Source organism: Drosophila ficusphila, unplaced genomic scaffold (genome assembly GCF_018152265.1).
Source record: "Drosophila ficusphila isolate 14025-0441.05 unplaced genomic scaffold, ASM1815226v1 contig_414, whole genome shotgun sequence".
Taxonomy (NCBI): domain Eukaryota; kingdom Metazoa; phylum Arthropoda; class Insecta; order Diptera; family Drosophilidae; genus Drosophila; species Drosophila ficusphila.
The window spans coordinates 16,983,830-17,005,107 of record NW_025064328.1 but is presented as its reverse complement, the minus strand read 5'-3'; the positions used below and the strand labels follow the sequence as shown (position 1 = coordinate 17,005,107).

Sequence of the window (21,278 nt, the reverse complement as noted above, 5' to 3'; positions counted from 1 at the left end):
AGCCTGTTGGCGCCACAAGCCCAACTCCTAACACCCCGGCAACATGACTAGCAACAATCAAAGCAATAGCTTGAATCACCAGCACCTGCACTCGCCTTCTAAACTAACCGAATTCGCACGCAACTTCGAGGACAAGCCGGAATCGCTCTTCGGCCGTGTGGTGAACAAAATCCAGAATGTCTATAACCAGAGCTACAACACCGTCAACGACATTTCCAGCGGGAGCAGCAGCAGTGCCTCCTCGCAGACCGTGCAAGTGGTGGGAAAATCTCAGTTTTTCAGCGAAACTCAACCCTCCACCCCTGAAGCCGCCAATGTGGAAAGCTCCAGCGTGGGATCGGGGCGCCCACAGCCGCCTACCACGCTCAACATAAGGGCAAATAGCGAATCCCGCAGCATAGGCACCTCCAGTAACACCGCAACCGAGGATTCCGAGCCCACCGAGCGCGTCGAGGCGCTGCCTCTGCCAACCAACGAAGCGAATCAGGGGCGGACCGTTTCCAATGTGCTCAAGCACATCAGCAATATTGTGGCCACAAAAAACAATAACGTGAGTGAAAGTTGTTTACTCGCTAACGGTTTAAAGCCAAAGTATTAACGAAAAAACATGAGGGAGGAAATGATTCACAGGAATTTGTTCACAGGGTTTTTATCAAACATTTGAGTTGACTAATTTGTGGTTCAGCACAAATATATTTTTTTTATACCCTTGCAGAGGGTTTTATAATTTTAGTCAGAAGCTGACAACGCACTTAAGGAGATACCTCATCCCAATAAAGTATATACTCGTATATTCTTGATCAGCTCGTCTGTCTGTTTATATGTAAATTAGTCATTTAGTTTTAAAGCTATCTTGCTTAAACTTTGCCAAAAGTTGTGTGGTTATTGCACGCAGCATATAAGTCGGAACGGATCGGGCGATGAATCGGACTAATTATTGACTTAAAAATAGTTTTGCTAAAAAGCGACCGAAATTCACAACTTCTGAGGGCATAACTTTTCATATTTTCATCCGATTTTAAAATGGCATACCTCTAAATGATTGTGTTTCAATTCTGTAATTAATTGTATCATTAGTTAATTAGACATCAATTGAAATACATCTTCCAGGATCTACGCAACTACAAGGACACGGAACTGCAGCGCTTCTGGATGCCCGACTCAAAGGCCAAGGAGTGCTACGACTGTAGCCAGAAGTTCTCCACCTTCCGCCGAAAGCACCACTGCCGGCTGTGCGGTCAGATCTTTTGCTCGAAGTGCTGCAACCAAGTGGTGCCTGGCATGATCATCCGCTGCGACGGCGATCTCAAGGTGTGCAACTACTGCTCCAAGATAGTGCTGACCTTCCTGAAGTCATCTAGCTCGGAGATGGGCCAGGATCTGCAGGCACTGCAACAGCACTTGAGCAACAAACTGGAGGTCCAGGATAGTGGCACTCCGCACGCGAAGCATCCGCAGCAGCAGAGGGCACCACTGTCTCGCAAAATGTCCGTGGGCTACCAGGAGGAGCGCTTCAGTTCGCATCCCACGCACACCACTCTTTCCATTGATGATCGAAAGAACATTCTGCAGCAGTCGAACTCTTTGATTACTCTGCACGAGGAGATGCAGCGCGATCTGCCCGCCCAGAATTGTGGCCAGCGTCTGATTGAGTTCCTCAACAGCAACAATAAGTCAGCTAACGAAGTGCAGGCGGTGGCAATTCTAAATGCCATGCTGGCCGCTGGATTTCTCGAGCCCATTGTCCCGGATCCTGAGCAGATGGAGTTCGACCCCACGCTGCACTATAAGTTCGCCAAGAGCAGCAGCTCGGACACATCGCGTACGATGAGTCCCCAGTTTGAGGCGGCACCCCATGCGGAGCCTCAGCCTCCGAAGTCGATGGACCTGTCGGCCGAAGAAAAGGAAAAGGAGCTGGAGAACGAACTCGAGAACGATCGCTGCTTCACCACAGCCACTTCGAATCTCCTTGCATCCTACTGCGAGCACGAAGAGCAGCTGCTGGCGCAAATGTTGCGCGCCCACAACTTGGACCAGGAGTGGGACAAGGTGCTCCAGATGCTCTGCTCGACGGCCGCCAATCACTTCAAGCCGGAGCACTGCAGCAACGATCTGATGGACATCCGCAACTATGTGAACTTTAAGAAGGTGCCGGGTGGCAGGCGCAAGGACTCCAAGATTGTGCATGGCGTGGCCTTCTCCAAGAACGTTGCGCACAAGGACATGGCCACGCGGGTGCCCTTTCCCCGCATTCTGCTGCTGCAATGCCCCATTGGATACGAGCGTATTGAAGGCAAATTCGTGACCATTGAGACCGTGCTGCTGCAGGAGAAGGAGTACTTGCGCAATGTCTGTGCCCGCATCATGAGCTTCACCCCCAATGTTGTGCTGGTCCACAAAAATGTGGCGGGAATCGCCCAGGATCTACTCAGATCCTATGGAGTAACGCTCGTATTGGATGTGAAGCTATCGGTAATGGAGCGTCTGTCTCGCACTTTGCAGTGCGACATTGTCAGTTCCATCGAGTCGAATATCACCATGCCCAAGCTGGGCTACTGCAATGATTTCTACATAAAAAGCTACAACGGCAAGACGCTGATGTTCTTTGAGAAGCTAACCAATCCACGGGGATACACTTGTCTCCTGAGAGGCGGAAGCAATGCGGAACTCGCCAGGGTCAAGCGGGTGGCCTCGGCGTTGCTCTTTGCCCGTTACAACTGGCGCTTGGAGATGTCTTTCCTGCTGAACGAATTCGCCCAGCCACTGAGTCCGAAACCCTCGATTTTCGACTCCAAGGAAACGAGTCCGAAAACGGAGACGGAGGCGGAGCTGCGTGCTAAACGACCTGCTATTGTGGAGCGCAAGTCGGAGGACAAGATCACCACCATTGTCAGCGAGAATGTCTCCGATTTTACGGACCCACTGCGGGCAACCCAAACCGAGGCGCTGTCCACCTCGCCGTGTGCACCTCCTGTGGTGGAGGCTCTGGCAGTGGAGCCGCGATACGATAATAGATTCCGCACGGCACTCAGTTCCACGCTGCTCTCTGTCAGTCCCTTCCTGACTTTCCCGCTTCCGTATTTGGAAACGGAGCAGGGTCGGAAGTGCAAGCTGCGGAAGCTCTTTCCCGCCGAACTGTACTTCTCCAAGCAATGGTCGCGATCTGGATTGGAGAGGCCAGAAAGCACGGGCGACAGCGAGGCCTCCAAATCGGAGCCGGGCAACAAGGAGAACCAGCAAATGCAGCTGCTTCCGCCGCATGACTTTGTGCAGATGAAGATGACGGCACCTGCGAGCAGTCGGGATATACAAACGAAACTGGCCGAGTTCCGCTCCTTTGGCGGTCGCTTACCCAAGGGCACGGCTCCCAGTAAGCGCAAAATGCCCTCCCTCTATAAATACGTATCCTTATCCCTCGTTTATCCCACAGTGCTCCGGCCGAAGAAGAAGAACGCGGAGGTGATTCAGCGGCCGCAGAAGGTCAGCGAGGAGCAGCTGTACAAGGATGCGCTGGATCCGCAGAACCACCAGCGTCTGCCGGTGCTCTTCTGCAGCTTCCACTACAATCCCAAGGGCGTCTCGTCCTTCTGCAAGCTGCCCATGCTGCTGGACATGAAGTTCTACGGGCAGTACGACATCATGTTGGAACAGTTTCTCCAGCGCTACTGCTGTCTCTTCAACTCGATGTGCCCGTCCTGCAACCTGCCGATGCTGGGCCACGTGCGTCGCTATGTCCACTCGCTGGGATGCGTGCATGTCTACCTCACCGAGGACCTAACCCGTTCCGACCCTAAGCGCATTTACTTCACCTCCTGGTGCAGCATTTGCAATGCTACAACCCCCACAATTCCACTCGCCGACTCAGCCAAGTGCCTTTCGCTGGCCAAGTACCTAGAGATGCGGTTCCACGGCCACGCCTACAAGCGACGGCCCTCTCCGGTGGACGCAGAGCAGGGCGGCAGTCCGTGCGAGCACTCCCTGCATCGCGACTATGTTCACCACTTCAGCTTCCGCGGAGTGGGCGCCAAGTTCCAGTACACGCCCGTTGAGGTTTGGGAAACGGATCTGCCCTCGCTGGTCCTGCAGCTGGATATTCCGAAGCCCTTTCCCAGCGCCCAGGCCCAGGAGGAGATCAAGAACTTCTCGGTGCGGGGCCACGAGGTGTACAACAGGATTCACGAGCGCATTGCCGATCTCGCCACCGAGGAGGAGAACTCCCCGCTGGTGCAGCAGCTGAAGACCATGCTCACCCACGACCAGTTCATCTTCAAGCAGAAGATCGAAATCGTGCACACGCTGCTCACGGACAGCAGGGCCACCGCCTTCGACACCAGCGATGCCCTGGCCATGGCGAGGAGAGCTCTGGCCGAGAGCATCGAGCTGTGGGGCCCGCGGCTGCAGGAGATCGAGAAGCTGACCGCCAAGCAGGCGCACCATATCGACTCGGGAACCATCTGCACGGAGGAACTAAGGCCAGAGCTTGCTGTGGACTCGTCTAAGGCCAACAGCTCCAATTCTCAAAAGGAGAACGAAGCCTTGGAGTGTCCAAGCGAGGATACCGAAACCAGTGCATCCAACAGCCAGTCGGTTTCGGAGAAGAAGTTCTCCATCGACCAGCTGCTGGCATCCACCGTCAACGTCTACTCGGATAAGAAATCCATCAAAAAGATTCTCACCCAGCTGCTGCCCTCGGGGAATCAGGTGAACCCGCTGCAGTCGCCTTTTCCCGCACAGGATCATCTGACGCTTCCCTTGGGCGGTATTCCCATCCACGTCCGGGAAAACGATCTGAGCTCGGTGATTGCCTACAGCTTGACCTCGGCGGAGTATCAGAAGGCAATCGAGGAGGCGGAGGCCAACACCAATGGGGCTTATTGCAGCACTGCTGCTCACTCAAGTCCGCAGCTGAAGCGGAAGATCCCGCTGGCGGAGAACATGAGCGATGCCGAAGACAGTCCCAGCCTATCGCGAACCTCGAGTAACACAAGCGCTGCTCCAAGTGCTTCGATTCCTCCTTCAGCTGCCGCGACTTCCGAAACGGAGGAGAAGAGCAAGGAACGCACCAAGCAGGCACCGAGTCCACACATCACTCTGGCTTTCCAGGACAGCAGCTGCCAGTTTCAGTGCAAGATCTTCTTTGCCCGAGAGTTCGATGCAATGAGAGCGAAGAGCCTGAAGCCTCCCAAGCTGGACAAATCCCTGTACCGCCGGCTGGAGAAGAGCAAGATGCGCGAGGAGTTGAGAATCTCACAGAGTCGCACCGGTTCCGAAATGGAGCTGGTGCGCAAGCCCAGCGACGTTGGAGGCCCACGGAACACGGAGGAAGCAACTGATCTGGAAGAAGACGCAAGGATTGCCCTGGCCAGAAGCCTCTGCAAAAGTGTCCAGTGGGAGGCGAGGGGCGGTAAATCAGGATCTCGCTTTTGCAAAACGTTGGGTAGGCTTATCTATATATTAAATTCAAGTCACCAGTACTCAACTGATTTTATCACCAACAGATGATCGCTTTGTGCTCAAGGAAATGAACTCCAAGGAAATGAACATCTTCGAGCCATTTGCTCCGAAGTATTTCGAGTACATCGACAGGTGCCAGCAGCAGCAACTGCCCACACTGCTGGCCAAGATCTTTGGGGTCTTCAAAGTGACCGTTAAGAAAAAGGAGTATGTTCATTCTAATATATTTTCTTTTTACTTTTATTAAGTACAAAAATATTCCTAATCTTCAGCTCCTGCGTGGAACGTTCGGTGATGGTCATGGAGAATTTGTTTTACGGTTGCGAAATCGATAATAAATTTGACTTGAAGGGCTCGGAGAGAAACCGTTTGGTGGATCCCAGTAACCAACAGGGCGAGATCGTACTGCTGGATGAGAATCTGGTGCAGAGTAAGTATTTATTAGAAACCAACATTAGAGTTTTAAACTTAATCTTAATGTTGTTTACAGTGTCCTGGTCGAAGCCTTTGTATGTGCTGTCGCACAGCAAAACAGTGCTGAGGGATGCCATCCAGCGGGACTCTTCTTTCCTGGAGAGAAACCTCGTCATGGACTACTCACTTTTAGTGGGTTTGGACACGAAAAACAGCGTTCTGGTTTTGGGTATTATAGGTGAGTCTTGAACTAAATTAATCGATTTAATTGTACTATCAAATCGATTTGACTTACAGATTACATACGCACCTTCACCCTGGACAAGAAAGTGGAGTCCATCATCAAGGGATCGGGCATTCTGGGCGGCAAGGGCAAGGATCCCACGGTGGTCAACCCGGAGCGCTACAAGCAGCGCTTCATCGACGCCATGGATCGCTATTTCCTCACAGTTCCGGATCGTTGGGAGGGCCTGTCCAAGGTCTAATCCCAGCGACACCCATCCACACAAAGTGCACACAAACTAGTTTACACAACATAGCTATAGACGCAATAAAGCAGACGCCAATCCCACTCAATCCGATTCCAGCAACACTCTGTCAGCCAGCATTTCCGACGCCGCAGGCGAATTGATTTGCCCTTGACCCGCATCCGCACCCCGGAAGCCACCGCTGCTCATGACAATTGAAAGCCATGTACGCCGGAGTTGCGTGCCAGGCGAAAAGGAAATTATTATCATGATGGAGACCGCGTCGCGAAATGAAATCGTTAAGAGGCGAGTAAATCAGGCAAATGTGCTCGTTGGAGCCTCATAAGCATGGTTTCATTAGCGAGGCGTCAAAACGCCGCGAACTGGGTTAAAGAACTCAATTCTGACAGCTGCAGCGGGTGGCCAAAATGGGAATCAAAACACCATTTCATATTCAAATCAACTGCAGCTGAGAACTTTTGATTTCAACGGAGCCGGAGGAGGATGGGGATGGGGAGGGGCAGGCCATAAACTACGCGATTGCATGTGGCAGCACTTCTCTAAGTGCTGAGCCAAAAAAACGGAATGCCCACATTTAGCCCGCTTTTGTTGCTATTCCCCCAGTGACACCTCAAGTCAGTCGCCGTGGGAAAATGTTGGAAAGGCAGAAGCGCAGTGGAGTTGCGACGGAGGGCGGTGACGGAAAGGTGGAAAAGTCGGAAAGTTGGCGTGCGAAAAGTGGCTAACTTCTTGGTGGCGCACCGTTCAGTTGGGATTTACGATTTGAGCGGTCAAGTTGTGGAGCGGCGAGCTGCGCTTGAATGGCGCCATTTGCGGTTCGCTGGGTTCGGAGGGACTGCTGGCTTAGTGGACGGCCACTGGCCAAGGGTGTGTGCCCGACATGAGTGCCTCAAGTTCTACCCGCAAAGTGCAGACTCATTTAATGTTTAATTAAAGTGCAGCCCCAGAAAAGCAAACCAACAATGGCGATTGCCTACGACTGGAAAAGCAACGATGTGTAAGGAGGGATTCTAGTTCCCAACTTTCCTAGTTTCGCCTTTAAGCAATTCATATTTAATGACCTCTCCAGCAAGTGGTTAAAGGTCTAAAGAAAGTTAAATAAAACTTATGTTCCTTGAAGGTTTTAACGTATTTCTGACCCAATTTACTTGTCGCAGAAAAGGTTTTATGTATCTCCTTAGTGAGTGCCAAGTTTTTAATCCATATTTAATCAGGAAGTATCCTAAAGAGTATAATGAAAAAGGATTTAAAGGCTCCCACCTTTAGCCTTTTCCCTATACAGTAACCAGTTTCAGCTTTCAACTGATTTAAAGTGATTGATGTTAGACCTAATCGAAATCCCGGTTGCGGCTGACCTTGTCTTGTTTTTATGCCTGTTAACATAATGGTGCATTCTTGTTTATTGCATTACGTATACGCCCCGTGGCGTGACTAGGCTGTGTAACAGCAATTAAATCGTCATAAATCTGCAACTGTAATTATGTGTGTCCAGGTATCGCAATGGCCGGCCAACGGCTGATTAGCATATTTAAATGGGTTGCGTTACGCTGGCCCGGTTTAAAAATAGCCAAAGGTCATTTGGCATTGTCAAGATTAGCCGTTCGCCAGCTGGACTTTTTATTGCGAAGTCCTAGGGCGACTTCTCTTTCTGTGGGGCGAAAGTTGGCCAGAAATTGGGTCAGACTTCGTCGGGGGCCTAGTTACGTGCAGCCCTTTAATGTTTCTGTCTGTTTCCGTTTCTGATTCAACCAGCACCAATCACGCACACTCCCCCCGCATCACGAAAAAGAAATTACAGATTTCGGATAATTCAACATTTTGGCAGCCATCAATTATAGCCATTCAACTGGCACATTTCCCCGCACGCACGAAAACTTTCAGCCATGGCGAGAAGTTTAAATTCCGATGGCAGCGCAACAGGTGTTTGTGGTCACATTTAGCCAGGTACCGGCCGTAAAAACCGAATGCAATTTGCATGCGCGCTGGCTCACCTTTGACTGGCAATCCTTGTGCATTTTAAATGGACTCCGCGCTGGGGCGACGAGTCCTTGGCAATGCCTCAACAAAAAACTCATTTCCGGATATGGATAACCAAGGACCTCCTTCAGTGGGGCGCCAGCCGTTGCCAGGACTAACAAAAGTCGCCGATTTCGTGAGCTATTGATTGGCATCGATTGGAATGGGGAAATTCCATTTTTGAGATTTCCAGGGACAGATCTGCCAAGAAAGGGGGAATTTAATTCCAATTTTTTTGCACAAAATTCTCCCTTTAAATTTAAATTATATTTCATTTTTTTGAGCTCATTAAAAAAAAAAAGGAATTTAATTCCGATTTTTTGTACAAAATTCTCCCTTTAAATTTAAATTATAATTCATTTATTTGAGCTCACAAAAAAGGTTTTTTTTCCGGACACCTTAGCCCTTGGATCGACCCTGTCTTCGGCCACCGGCTGCTCCCGTCGAATCCAATAGACAATTTTCTAATTTGCAGCAATTTCATCCGCTTCCCCATTCATTAGTTTGTTTACAAAGGCTTGTGAGTGTGCCTAGCAACTTGGTAACCGTGGCACGCCATTTGTCTGGAAATGGAAACGGAGGTGGATGTGGATGTGGATATGGAGGAATGCCTTTGCTGTCTGAAGTCACCTCCACCTCCCACTATTTATCCCGCCGATCCGAGACTTTTGCGTGGCAATGGCAAGCGGTTGGCGGGAGTTGGATGAATTTGTGCCCCCGTTATTAGGGGACCTACCTGTTATTTGGTTGTGGTGGCGACCACCGGCGGTGCCCGCAACTTTTTCGCTCAGTTGGCAGCCAAAGACAAGACGAGTCGGATGTTTCGAGAACTCACATCGGGAATCCTAACCAGACTTTGTGCTATCCCACAGCTTTGATGCCGACTTTGGCTGGAATCGGTCCTTCTCCGAGCCCGATCTCACAGCCAACCAGAAGCAGGGCGAGCTCAGCCGGTTCGCCATCAAGCATCCGCACGAGTACATAGCCGTCGATGACCTCAAGTACTTCCGCCGCCGCCAGCCCGTCCACCTGCACACCAGGAGCAACGTGTGCCTCTATAGCGGCGATGAGCCAGTGCCCAGCTTCGGCTCCCTGAAGTCCGAGTACCGCAAGCACTTCCGGGGCCACGGCACCCAATCCCGACCCAGATCCTTGCTGCGACGCGCCACCTCGCTGCGCTTGGAGGGATTCATGCAGCTGCTGTCGGAGCACCAGGAGAAATACCACTGGTACACGCCCGAGGACCTGCGATTGTGAGTTTCTTTCCCTAATTACCTAATTGTAGCCCATAGTTAAAGACAAGAATCGATTATCAATTATTCATATTGGGTGGTCCTAAGCACTAGACAAACCTCTTGATAAGCCAAGTACGTTACTAAAGAAATAAGTTCTGCACAACATTAGTTAATGATTTATTCTGGAGTGGTTTAGGAATATTTTCTTCCTTGAGAAGGCATCAGAAAAGTTAAAAGTTCATAGTAGTTTTCCATTAGGAATCCGAAAAAAGAAATCAATTTCCCTGTCTGTGGATATAAATTGGACAAGTATTAAATACATGGCAAAATACCCTCAATCAATGACTTGGTAATTGAATAAAAACCAATCAAAATCAATTTACTTTCCCCACCACAGCTCCCGCACCTTTCCGGTCCGCAATCCGGAGAACCTGCAGCTGGGAGAGGGAGGCGGCGGCGGCGCCACCGATGGCATGAAGAACTCCTCGTACCTCATGCTGGACCCCAGCACCAAGATACTGCCACGGGAGGTGTTCCTCGACGAGGCCGAGTTGGCGGCCAGGAATCAGCATCAGCCCGGCAGCAAGCTGGCCACGGACAAGTTCCGGCGGGATGTGGCCGCCCAGGAGCAGCAGCGGTGCCACCTGCAGATGCGGGCCCAGGCGGTGGACAGGGAGCAGCAGGGCCAGGTACCGGAGCCCTCCGAGTACCGGCGCCAGTTCGTCCAGCAGTTCCCCGAGAAGGCGCACTCCATTCCGCAGATGAGCAGCATCAAGATCCAGGGCGAGTTCGTGGCCGTGCCAGAGTACCGGGACAGCTTCCGGATGTACGCCAACTACTCGAAGAGTGCGCCCATCAAGAAGGACGACAACCTGCGCGTCTCCGGCTCCGAGGCAGCCGGGGCACCCGGATCCGAGGTGCCGGAGTACCGCGACAAATTCATCGACCCACCCAAGCACGTGGTCAAAGAGAAGTCCCTCAAGACGGACGACCACCTGCGTCCGCGCGGGGAGTTCACCAAAGAGATTCCCGAATACCACGAGAGCTTCCGAGATCCCCACATCACCGAGATGCCCGAGCGGGGCAAGCCCAGGGAGCCCTTCCTCCGCCTGCGCGGCAAGATCGAGTTCAACCCGGAGTACAGGAACAACTACCAGGACTTCCCGCGCTCCCGTCCCGTCGTCCAGAAGCCCACCTCCTGCTTCCGGCTGCCCACCTCGGGCGTCGGCCACGCCCCCTCCGTCCACCACCAGCCGGAGCGGGATGAGGATCTGGAGACGCCCGTCCTGGTGACAGTTCCTCCATCGGAGGTCACGGCCACGCCGGAGTACCGAAGGGCCCAGTACAACTACCAGTTGCGGGAGCGTCCCAGGGACTCGGAGGGAGCCCCACCCGGTGCACCTGCCAATCTCCGCAAGAGTTCCGATTCCTCCTTGGAGGCGAGGCAGCCGCCAGTGCAGGCTCCCCACAAGCGGAGGACCTCCAGGCAACGGCAAGCCAAGGAGCCGGAGCAGCCGGTGGCCACCAGGTTCGAGGAGGTGGGCGGCAACGCGGCCAAGAAGCCGGCCAGATACGGAAGGAGAGCCTCTGTGCTCCAGAACGCAGCCAGCTGCCGGGAGAACTCGTCGATCATCGAGGGGAATCCCAAGTACGCTGTGGGATGTCGACGGGCCAAGCAGCCGGCAGGAGGTCAGGCGCAACCCGGATCCTTCGTGGTGCTCGACGAGCCCTGCAAGCCTTCCAACTGGATGAAGAAGACCTGGTACGACTCCTAGGTCGGCGCATCTACACCTAATCACTAGTATTCTGTTTTAAATCTGTCTATTGTAAAAGAATTAAAAACAAGCAACGATATAAGAGATTTTCAATGCAACAAAAGTCTATTTATTTCAATTAAACTACTTGATTATTAATCTATTTACTTTAAACTATATAAGAGTTAACATTTTCGCATACCTTGGGGTCTACAGTCTTCTTTTTTAATGGCGCAAAAACGTAAACAAACCACTGACTCTCTCACCTCAAAAATGTTTGGCTCACTTTAATCTTATCTCGCCATTAAAGATAGTGATTCAAAGAGAGAATCTCATTACTCATAGTGGTTCAGTATCACCGCGCATTTCGCAAGCTACAGATGTAAAGAAGGAGCTTTTTTATCCAGAATTATAAGGGAAACTCCCACAGGAAGTGGAGTCACGGCAGAGATGGAGGTCCATGCCGCCAATCCTCCACCGCATATACTGGGTTATACGATCCGGAGTCGAACGCGCATCTGGGTTTCCTATATAGTGCCCACTTGTCTGGGCCTCCTAGTTTACATCGTCCAAACTGCCTCGGATTTAGCTTTGAGCTACCAGCATTTCAGCCAGAAGGAACCAGGATTCGGAGCGGGCACCCTGGTCCTGGTGATCCTTCCTCCCTTGATCACCTTCCTCCTGGTTTTGGCCTCCAAGGAGCAGAGGGATTGCGCCTGTTCGCAGCGGAACAAGTGCATTGCCCTTGGCATTGGACTGCTGAAGCTATTGCTGTTCCCCTTTTTCGTGATTTACAGGTGAGTCGATGGGTAAAAATGTGGGTCACTGCCGTGTTTATTAACTTTTACCGATAAGGTTTTGTACGCGCTTATTTTGGGCCATCGAGGGTCTCTTCCACGACGAAGACGATGTGGAGCGCATGAAGTGCTTGGCCAAGGCCACAGAAACATCCAATATCGAATTGTATCTCCTGATACAAGCCTACGCTCAGGCAGCTCCACAGATTATTCTGCAGTTGTACTACATGCTGGCACAGGATATATTTCGGAACTATGAAACCAGTAAGTGAATTCCCGCATCTATGATAAGTTTTGTTGTAAATTTATTTCCCATTTTATAGCTGCTGTTCAGGCCATGTCCCTAGTTTTTTCCGCGATTGATCTGGCCGCCATAACCACCAGTTACCACAGGATCGAGAGCCAGAGGAGGGTGGGTCGCCACTATCCTTGGGCCACGCCCCAACAGGTGGACACCCATCGCTGCCAGTTGGAGCAGAATGAGCGCCTCTGCTGCGAAGCGGAGCAAAAGAAAAGGGAGTCCGAGCGCACCATAGCCAGCTTCCCGGAGTCGGACAAAATCATGGAGAACTTCCGGGCACGCAGGTCACTTCCCAATTCAGGTGAAGCCACCCACGAGTTGCACATTCGGGGAGAGGACGAGGTGGACAACGATGGCTTGGAGCATCTGGAGACGAGGGCATTGCTGCACTCTGGACCCAAAGACAATGCCACGGATGAGGAGAAGATGCAAGGTACTCGGCCTAAATTGAAAGTGAGATATGAAGACCTGGGTGATGTGAACACCATTGAGGTTTTGGACAGCATACCGGAAACTCCGGCGCCACCACCTCCTCCAAAAACAGCGCCACCGGAATTGCCTGTTTTGAAAACCACCGAAGATGACCCACCAACTCCTGATTTACGAAGAACCATGTCGGACAATGATCACCGCAGGAGTCGTCGGGTCACCAGACCTCTTTCACAGTTGGAAACCTTTAAGGACATGCTGCTGGTTAACGCTCAGCTTTACATCAAGGAGAATGTCCCGCATCCTCCAAAGTTGCTGATGGGCCGGGTCAAGGAAGAGGATCCTGAGGAGCGAACTATTCTGATTCCACAATCCCCCAAAGCATCTCCGCTGACTCCGAAGGATGTGGTTGATTTTTACTTCCCAAGACCCACAAAAATAGTGAATGGCATTCAGCAGGATGACTTTGCCGGTAGAACAGTGTCCTTCTTCGGATGGATTGCCTTTATCACCATGAGGATGCTGTCTTTGTCCACGTTCTGTGTTTTCTACCCAAAGGCTTTCTTCATCCTAGTTGGAGTTCATTATGCCCTGATGTTGGCTTGTCTGGCCTTGGAAACCCGTTGTCGAGGGAGCTGGAGTCGCAATCTATTCCTTCTACTACTCGCCTACATCTACATCTTTGTTCTAATGGAGTTTCGAGTGTGTTTTAAGAGCATTCGATGGTGGTACGGTGGTTATCTGGTGCTCACTCTGGCGGAGAACATCACCATATCATCCATTTGGTATGCAAACGAGGAGTTTGAGTCCTGGTGGTTTGGGTTCATTTGGGAGTGGATCGTTTACAGTGGAGTCCTATTTTTGGCCACCTTAATTGTTTACTATTGGATACTCCGGCCCAAGGAAGTGTCACTCATAGTGGAGGACGATTCTCCAGCTGATCAAGAGAACAGTCCAGAACAACAGGACGTTGCTTAGCAATAACCCGGTAGTTTGTTATATCGAAGTAGCCGTCAGTCTCTTACTGACAAACGAATAAATTATTTACCCTAGTATTAACACTAAAAATTAAGAATAAATAACTAATTCTAAAATGGTTGATCGTGGCAATAATTTAGTTCTTCCGGTGGGTCCCTGTTCTACGGAACTTACGGAATCGCAAGTCAGTTTTGCTCCACCCAAAATAAAGAAAGTTCTTCGTAAGTTTTGGATGATGAGATTTGAGTACCTTTTTAAAAAATTCTTTTGTTACTCCAGCAACTCGAGAGAATCGAATGGAGCAGTTCCTATGGCAGGAGCTTTTCGCCGAATACAACCGACAGGCTTCAGCTAAGGTGGACTTGGGTGAGGACCGCACGGAGTATTACGACCAATTCTGCAAGGATGTGCCGCCAAAGAACGAGGAAACCGAGGAAGTTCTAGCCAACAAGTATCCATTGTACTGCACCACTGCCGTAACCCTTTGGAATCACGAAGGAGATGTAACCAAGACCTTCAAGAGGAAATATTCCATAACCAGACCTATAAATGAGTGCACCGAAAAGTTTGCTCCCTAGGGGTTTCGGAATTGAAGTCTTTAATTCATATTATGCTGTGTAAAAACGTTTTCTTAAAATTAAGACCCAAATTTCGAAACTCATTGTTTGAAAATATAACATAAAAAGCAAATTTTCTAAGTTTGAAATCAATTTTTCCGAATCTCACAGACAACAGACACAGCCAATTGCTTTTAATTTCGGTTTGTTTTTTGAAAATTTGAACTGCTAGATTAACAGTTCACAGTATCCAGTACTAAGCATACGGTTACACTAGAATAACGCATCGATAACTTTTCATAAGAACCTCCGATGTTTGCTTAGAGAAGAAAAATATCGATAGCCTTCTCGGCCGCTGACGTGTATAAAATATCGAGGCACAGGCGGTGCTTTTGAGCAATTTTCTTTTATTTTCCTATAGAATATAAGCGGCGTGTGAAAGCGCAACAACAAATAGGAAAATGTTAAAGTTAGGTGCGTAAGTTACTTGGTGTTCAACCCAAAAACCTGGCGGCTTAAGCAACCTGCAGGGGAAACGCCGGCTGCAAAGACGTAGCTCTCTCGCTGTCTCTGTCTGATTTTCGTGGTTAAACGATTGCCGGCGACTTGGAACTAAATGGTGTTTTCTATCCACGCAGGTCTGATTCTTCTCTGCGTAATGGTCGCTTGTGGGCCAACGTGGAGTGCTCTCACCGTGGACAGCCATTTGGGCCCCAAAGATCTCAGCCGCCTGCAAAAGGTCTTCGTGGACGGATTCGGCTCCAGCGACCTGCAGTCCATCTTTTTCTCCAGCCTTAACATTCAACTGACCGACGCCACCCAAAAGGAGCCAATCTGCAAAAAGATTGCCACGCTACATGCAGAATCCAAGCTGAACGTATGTTTTTTCTCACACGCCCATTTGTGTATCCCTATTTATGCTTCATTATCTCCTTGCAGAGCTTCGAAAAGGACTACTACTATATTGGTGCTAGCAGAAACCTGGGCTGCTCTGCGAAGATCGACGAGAGTCTGCTCTCCAAGGTTTACGGTTCTCTGAACTCGGAACTGGGCAGCACCCAAGAGATCTTCTACCGCGTGGTTACCCACAAAGTGCTCGGCGTTGAGGTCAATGAGGCCGCACAAGGAAAACTAGTGAAGCGCCTGCAGGAACTGCTCAAGAAGGACGACACGCTCAGCGGTCTGGGCTACGCCTTCAATGTTGCCCCATTCCTGGGCGACAGTGCCTCCTTCATCGCAAACCGCGTAGAGGATGCCATTGTACAGGCTGATGAAGTGGACGGCAAGCTTCTGCAATTCGAAGGCGGTCTCAGCATCACTTCCTTGATCATCAACGGTGCCTTTGGCGTGAGCAAGACCTTTAAGAAGCCATTGCCAGTTACTGCCGATCAGGCTGTCAAGTTTGCCAACTACTTCCTCAGCCGGCGATCCGTCCAAACCGCCAAGGGAGCTCATGTGCTGATCGAGGCACTGAAGACCATCAGTGGTGCCGATAAAATAGCCCCCATTTGCGTGCAACTCATTGGCAATGGACAGCTGGAGGCCCAGTCGCCCACGCTGAACGTGGCTATTGTCGATCTGCTCGGCAAGCCCCTATCGCCTGCCCCCAAAACTATTAATGCCAAGGTTATCCGCAAGAAGGACAGCTCTGTGCTGGCTGAGAAGATCGCTGTAGCCTCGAAGTCCTCCGACAAAACCACCTATGTGGCTGATCTTACCAGCTTGAAGCCAGCCCGCGGAATCTACCAGGCGGAGTTGAATGCCGATGGTGTCTACACTCAAACCCTGCAGTTCAAGGTTCTTGGACGCGTGAAGGTTCAATCTCTGGAGGTGGGCATTGCCGAATCTGATGCAAGTGCTGCGACTCGCAAGCAGAGCGTGACCTATCCCGGCAAACTGCAGGAGGTTCTATCCGCGGACAGCACACAGAAGCTGCTGCTGAAGGCCGTTTTGGTTGAGGAGTCAAATAACAAGCCTCTGGCCGTCCATCAGGCCTTCGTGCGTCTGTTCAACAAGAAAACTGACAAGGAGATAATCTTTGTGGCCGAGCAGGATAGCAGCAAGGCCTACAAGTTTGACATGGATGTGGGCAACAATGGCAAGAACTTCAACTACCAGAGCGGCACCTACAGCATTTACCTGACCGTGGGCGATGCCTCCTTGTCCAATTCATTCGAGTGGTTGGTGGCTGAAGTCCAACTGAAATTCAACGAGGACAAGGGTAAGATTAGCAACTATTAATCTTAAAAGATACTGAGTTACCATAATCTACTTACAGAAGTCAAACCCAAGACCACTTCGGGACCTCTGCCTGAAATCATTCATCAGTTCCGTGTGCCTGACAAGCGCCCGCCTCGCATTGTTTCCGACATTTTCACCGGACTTTGCATCACCCCGCTGGTGTTACTTTTCGTGTTCTGGGGCAAGCTGGGCATCAATGTGTCCAACCTGACGCTGGCCCCCAGCACGATCGGCTTCCACCTGGGCTTCGGTGGCATCCTGGTGCTGTTCTTCGTCTTTTGGCTGCAGCTCAACATGTTCCAGACGCTGCGTCTGCTGATCCCCATCGCAGTATTCACATTCCTGGCTGGCAACCGATTGCTGAGGCGTCTTTACGCACAACGTAACTCGAAGGCAAGTGCGTCGTAAATCCCTTCATTTTACGAGGTCAATAAGTGAGCTACTCTCTATCTTGCAACTCCATCAGAAAACAAACTTTAATAAAGCGATTTAGTTAAGCCCAATGAATTTTTTTGTGAGTAGTATTTTATTTGTGTATAATTTTAAAGCCTAGTTTTTACTGCGCAAGCCATTACTTCATCAGTAGTACAATAATATTGTCTTTCAGATCAATTGCTAATCAAATAGTTGTAAAATACGAAAACAATACAAAAAGGTATATTTACAATAGTAACAATGAGGAGAGACTTCAAGAGTAACAAGTTGTAATCTAAAGATGAGCCTTCATGAATGGCTTCAAGTACTTGTGGAATGCTCCGTTCACGGGCTCTTTGTTCAGCGGATTTTTCTTTGTGGACTCAAAGATGTGCTCGTAAACATTACCATCATAGGCACCCAGGGCGGAATCGAGTACGCGATCGTGCAGATCGAAACTATCAACCAGGGTGACGGCATTCGGACGCAGACGCTTTAGGCAGTTCTCCAGACGAATCTCTAATTGCGTGACATCTCGGTCGGTCAGATCAATGAACTGTTAGGGGAAGGATAAATAATACGTTCGCTATTTACATTTTTCTGGAACCCACCCGTAAGAAATCGCCAATTCGGTTGAGGCAGGCATCTACTAGATAAAGCTCGAGTACAACCTTCAGGACATCAGCTAAAGCTTGAGATACATTTCGAGACAAGGCCAAGAGTTCCGTGTAGGCAGTCTGAGCCAGGAAGGCACGTCCATGGAGCTATAAGTATTTACGGCATTTGTAGATATTGTAGTCTGCAATAAATTATGTTGACTTACATCCGCCGCAGTTGTCAAGAAAGTGCCGCACAAGTTGGCTGCCACCTCAGTACCATGACCTTGCTTGCGTCGCAATTCAAGCTGCTCATAGGCAACTCGGGTTTTGCTAAAATTAACCGAGGAATGAATTTCTATATATGGTTTTAGTTATCTAGTCTTTACTTACTTGGCGGCCACAAACTGGAAGGCCTTGACAATGGACTCCAAAGACCCATCAAAGTTATTGAACTTCTTTTGGTTGAGTGCATCATTAATGTAGGAAACCGTAGGCACCAGCTTCTCTCCGTTCAAAGCCTGACCGTAAACCTTCACCAAGTAACGAGCAGTTTGCAACAGCATCACTGTGTTCTCGCCCTCATAAGTGCAAACAGCCGTGGTCATGCCGTAAATTGTGGGGAAGTTGGAGCAGTCCATGTAGCCATGTCCTCCGCAGGAGAGACGGCACGTTTCCACTCCGGCGGCGGCATCAGCGCTGCAGATGGCCTTCAGGCAGCAGGAGAGGGCGTGCATCTCGGGCAGCCGATCCAAATTGCCCTGCTCGATTTCGCCAGAAATCACATTATACATGTTCCAGATGCCATCACCAGTAGTTTTGAAGACAATGGCCTTAGCTATTTGGGGGAACACCTTAAGCTGCTGCGTGGTGTGATCCATAATTTGAGGCTCCGGTTGGTTGGGATCAATGGGACTTTGCCGGCGGACTGCGGAGTAGCGGGTGGCAATGGTGGATGCCTTTGCCAGGCTCTGGGCGGTATCACGAATCAAGGCACAGCGAACAAACATCTACAACAGAATAAACAAAATTAATTTTTGCTTAGGAATAGTAAGGGTTCTTGACTTTACCATGGTTCCGTAGGTAAGCACGCTGTTCTTGGGCGCCACATAGGTACCATCAGGCAGAACCTGCTGGTTCTTCATGAGCATATTGTTCAAAGGCACTCGAACGTTTTTCAGTCCCAGATAACCATTGTTAACGCCCTTCATGCCCAATTTGGTGCCAATATCTCCAATGTCGATGCCGGGCATGGGTCGGTGCGTATCGGAATCTCTCAGCTGCACGATAAATGGAGCCAGGCCACGGAACTCGCCCTTGGTGTAGAGCTGGGCCACCACGACCGCATGGTTGGCAGTGTGTCCCACTGCAAATCATAAAAATAGTTACAATTTATGACCATAAATTGGTACAGAAAAAAAACTCACATCCTCCTGGCCACCATTTGTAGGCACTGAGTGATGGTGTGTTAATCACAAACTCCTGGGTGCTGGCGTCGTAGTCAGCACGGGTCTCCAAACCTCGCAGGAAAGTTCCGTGTCCCAGCTCTGTCTGGGCATAGGTGCCGATGATCTCACAGTCCCAGGCCTTGCTGAGCCATTCAACCTGCTGGTCCATTGTACCTTGACCCATGATAGTGGGCACAAACATGACGTAATGCAGGGTCAGGGGATTGCCCTCTTTTAAAATAGCAGCTCCTAGAGATCCACCAAGCAGAGCACTAAAAAATTTATAGTCTTTAATGAAATATTCATAGAGGTTTACTTTAAGGTTCGCTTACTTGTAGGTATCCACTCCATCTTCGCCATCAGCACGTAGCTTGCGGATCTTCTCCCCAATGATGCAAGCTTTGCGCAGACTGTGCTCATAAAGCTCCTTGTGAGATAAGTAGGAAATTGGCAAGTCATCCTGGAGAGCAGGATCCTCCAAAAACATTTTCTCTATATAAATTATGAATAGAAGGTTTCGGTTTAAAAAACTCGTCAATTAATTATGTAAAAGTTAAGAAGGGGATTTAGCATGTTAGGATAGGCTATAAAGATAACGGTTTTCAATTCCGCTGTGTAATCATGAGTGGTCATTATTCTTCGTTAATTCGCGGGTGTTACCGAGTATTGTCCATTTATGATGCCTTGTACGACCGCACAAATCTGTCAGATAAACCAATCAGCTAAACCAATTTCAAGTGGGTCTAGAAATAGATGGCGTGGACTAGCTGCAAACATTCAAAGTACACGGCAACTCGGATTGATCGAGATTCGTTCGAAGTTCAAAGATTAATAACTTATGAGGTGGCTAATAGCTGCCGATTAACTTGTAGCGATTTGTTTATGCGGAATACATAATTAATGACCCTTGCGACTGTGCCTACATCAAAACTTATGAATGAACGGGCAAAGAACAAGCGGATCAAAACAAAGGGGTTGATAGGGTGGCGATTTATCGGAGCTATACGTATGTATAAAGAAAATATTGTGTGATTATAAGCTTCGAAATGGGCAATCAAAAAGAGATAACCCATGTCTTAAAAACAATCGTTGGGCTTAAGTCTAGCTTGAGGCCTGTTTAATTGTTAAGTCATGCTTCTGGCACAATTTCTTGGATTGAGAAACGCTATTGCGCCAAGCTCAGATAAAGCTTTAAGCCACCGGTTAAAGTGAATAGTTAGTTGTTCGGGGTCACCAAAGAAGAGCTTGCAGTCCGAGCTCTTTCGTACTTGTTTAAGCTTACCCAGTGCCTTTTTCTCCTTGAACAGTTCCTCGCCACCAGCCCATAGGACGGAAAACTCCCGGGGATCGAAGGTGGCGGTGTTGCGCTCCTTCTGCAGATCGGGATTCACTTGTTTAGCTGGCATTTTGCAGTGCTGTGGTATTCAAGTCACGTAAACAGGTTCTCTGGGTATTGCACGGATTAACGTTCCACCGCGAGGCGTCCGTCTTTGTTGAGTATCGCGCACTGAATGATTGCTGCTCAAAATGCGAATTGCGCTCAGTGGGCAGTCAAGTGCTGCGCTAGTGAACAAAACCCAAGAGGGAATGTGTATGTGCTACTGATCTGATCCGCCTAAATCGAATCTAATCGCGGATTTCACAGCGTGAACTTTAACCGCGAAAATACATATGTAATAAGTTGCTTTAGTGTTAAAATAATCGCTAGTACAATTATTATTCTACTGCGATTGTTGTTGGACTACATTCAATGTTAAATACACAAAATAAACACACTACAAGAGTAGAGTACTTTAGCTTTTGTGTACGGTTTCCACAAAAACTAATTTAAACATTTTGTAACTAAAGTTTCTAAAGTTTTTTCAGTTTATATACTTCCTGTATAACATCATTCGAAATTGGCTATAAGGAGTGCATTTATTTTGCTTTAATATTTTATGTTTAAAACTGCAATTTAACACTGTTGTTTTTAAGTAGGGAGTTCAAATCTCGCTTCAAGAAAGTCATTTGTTTTTGTTATTAGCAGCTCTTTGTTTGTATTGTGACGGAAACAGCTGTTTATTAGGGCTGCCAAACTACCAGTGCTACAGCAAAAGAAAATACCAGGGCTGCATTTTGCTTGACATATAAAGCGCCAATTCAAATAAAGTTCAAAA

At 49.4% G+C, this 21,278-nt stretch overlaps 6 protein-coding genes across 6 annotated transcripts; 5 read left to right on the top strand and 1 right to left on the bottom strand.

The window, feature by feature from the left end:
- Positions 1-43: 43 nt before the first annotated feature.
- LOC108093891 (putative 1-phosphatidylinositol 3-phosphate 5-kinase) lies at positions 44-6,444 on the top strand. Its single transcript, XM_017194248.1, has 7 exons — positions 44-550; positions 1,111-3,370; positions 3,431-5,437; positions 5,499-5,661; positions 5,727-5,884; positions 5,945-6,106; positions 6,166-6,444. The coding sequence occupies exons 1-7, from the start codon at positions 44-46 to the stop codon at positions 6,351-6,353; spliced, it is 5,445 nt and encodes a 1,814-aa protein (XP_017049737.1). The 3' UTR covers positions 6,354-6,444.
- A 99-nt stretch (positions 6,445-6,543) lies between these two features.
- On the top strand, positions 6,544-11,442 carry LOC108093893. Its single transcript, XM_017194249.2, has 3 exons — positions 6,544-7,353; positions 9,245-9,625; positions 10,005-11,442. Exons 1-3 carry the CDS (start codon positions 7,319-7,321, stop codon positions 11,380-11,382), a joined length of 1,794 nt encoding a protein of 597 aa, XP_017049738.1. The 5' UTR covers positions 6,544-7,318; the 3' UTR covers positions 11,383-11,442.
- A 293-nt stretch (positions 11,443-11,735) lies between these two features.
- LOC108093899 lies at positions 11,736-13,890 on the top strand. The gene is made up of 3 exons (XM_017194259.2): positions 11,736-12,158; positions 12,217-12,422; positions 12,482-13,890. Exons 1-3 carry the CDS (start codon positions 11,812-11,814, stop codon positions 13,864-13,866), a joined length of 1,938 nt encoding a protein of 645 aa, XP_017049748.1. The 5' UTR covers positions 11,736-11,811; the 3' UTR covers positions 13,867-13,890.
- A 9-nt stretch (positions 13,891-13,899) lies between these two features.
- Positions 13,900-14,556, top strand: LOC108093903. The gene is made up of 2 exons (XM_017194262.2): positions 13,900-14,087; positions 14,146-14,556. Exons 1-2 carry the CDS (start codon positions 13,982-13,984, stop codon positions 14,442-14,444), a joined length of 405 nt encoding a protein of 134 aa, XP_017049751.1. The 5' UTR covers positions 13,900-13,981; the 3' UTR covers positions 14,445-14,556.
- A 196-nt stretch (positions 14,557-14,752) lies between these two features.
- On the top strand, positions 14,753-17,171 carry LOC108093900 (dolichyl-diphosphooligosaccharide--protein glycosyltransferase subunit 2). The gene is made up of 4 exons (XM_017194260.1): positions 14,753-14,897; positions 15,062-15,300; positions 15,363-16,644; positions 16,702-17,171. Exons 1-4 carry the CDS (start codon positions 14,885-14,887, stop codon positions 17,070-17,072), a joined length of 1,905 nt encoding a protein of 634 aa, XP_017049749.1. The 5' UTR covers positions 14,753-14,884; the 3' UTR covers positions 17,073-17,171.
- A 128-nt stretch (positions 17,172-17,299) lies between these two features.
- LOC108093898 (probable peroxisomal acyl-coenzyme A oxidase 1) lies at positions 17,300-21,165 on the bottom strand. Its single transcript, XM_017194258.2, has 8 exons — positions 20,405-21,165; positions 19,455-19,614; positions 19,102-19,394; positions 18,745-19,040; positions 18,068-18,684; positions 17,902-18,007; positions 17,690-17,842; positions 17,300-17,634 (listed from the first exon to the last, which is right to left on the bottom strand). Exons 1-8 carry the CDS (start codon positions 20,526-20,528, stop codon positions 17,374-17,376), a joined length of 2,010 nt encoding a protein of 669 aa, XP_017049747.1. The 5' UTR covers positions 20,529-21,165; the 3' UTR covers positions 17,300-17,373.
- Between the last annotated feature and the right edge of the window lie 113 nt (positions 21,166-21,278).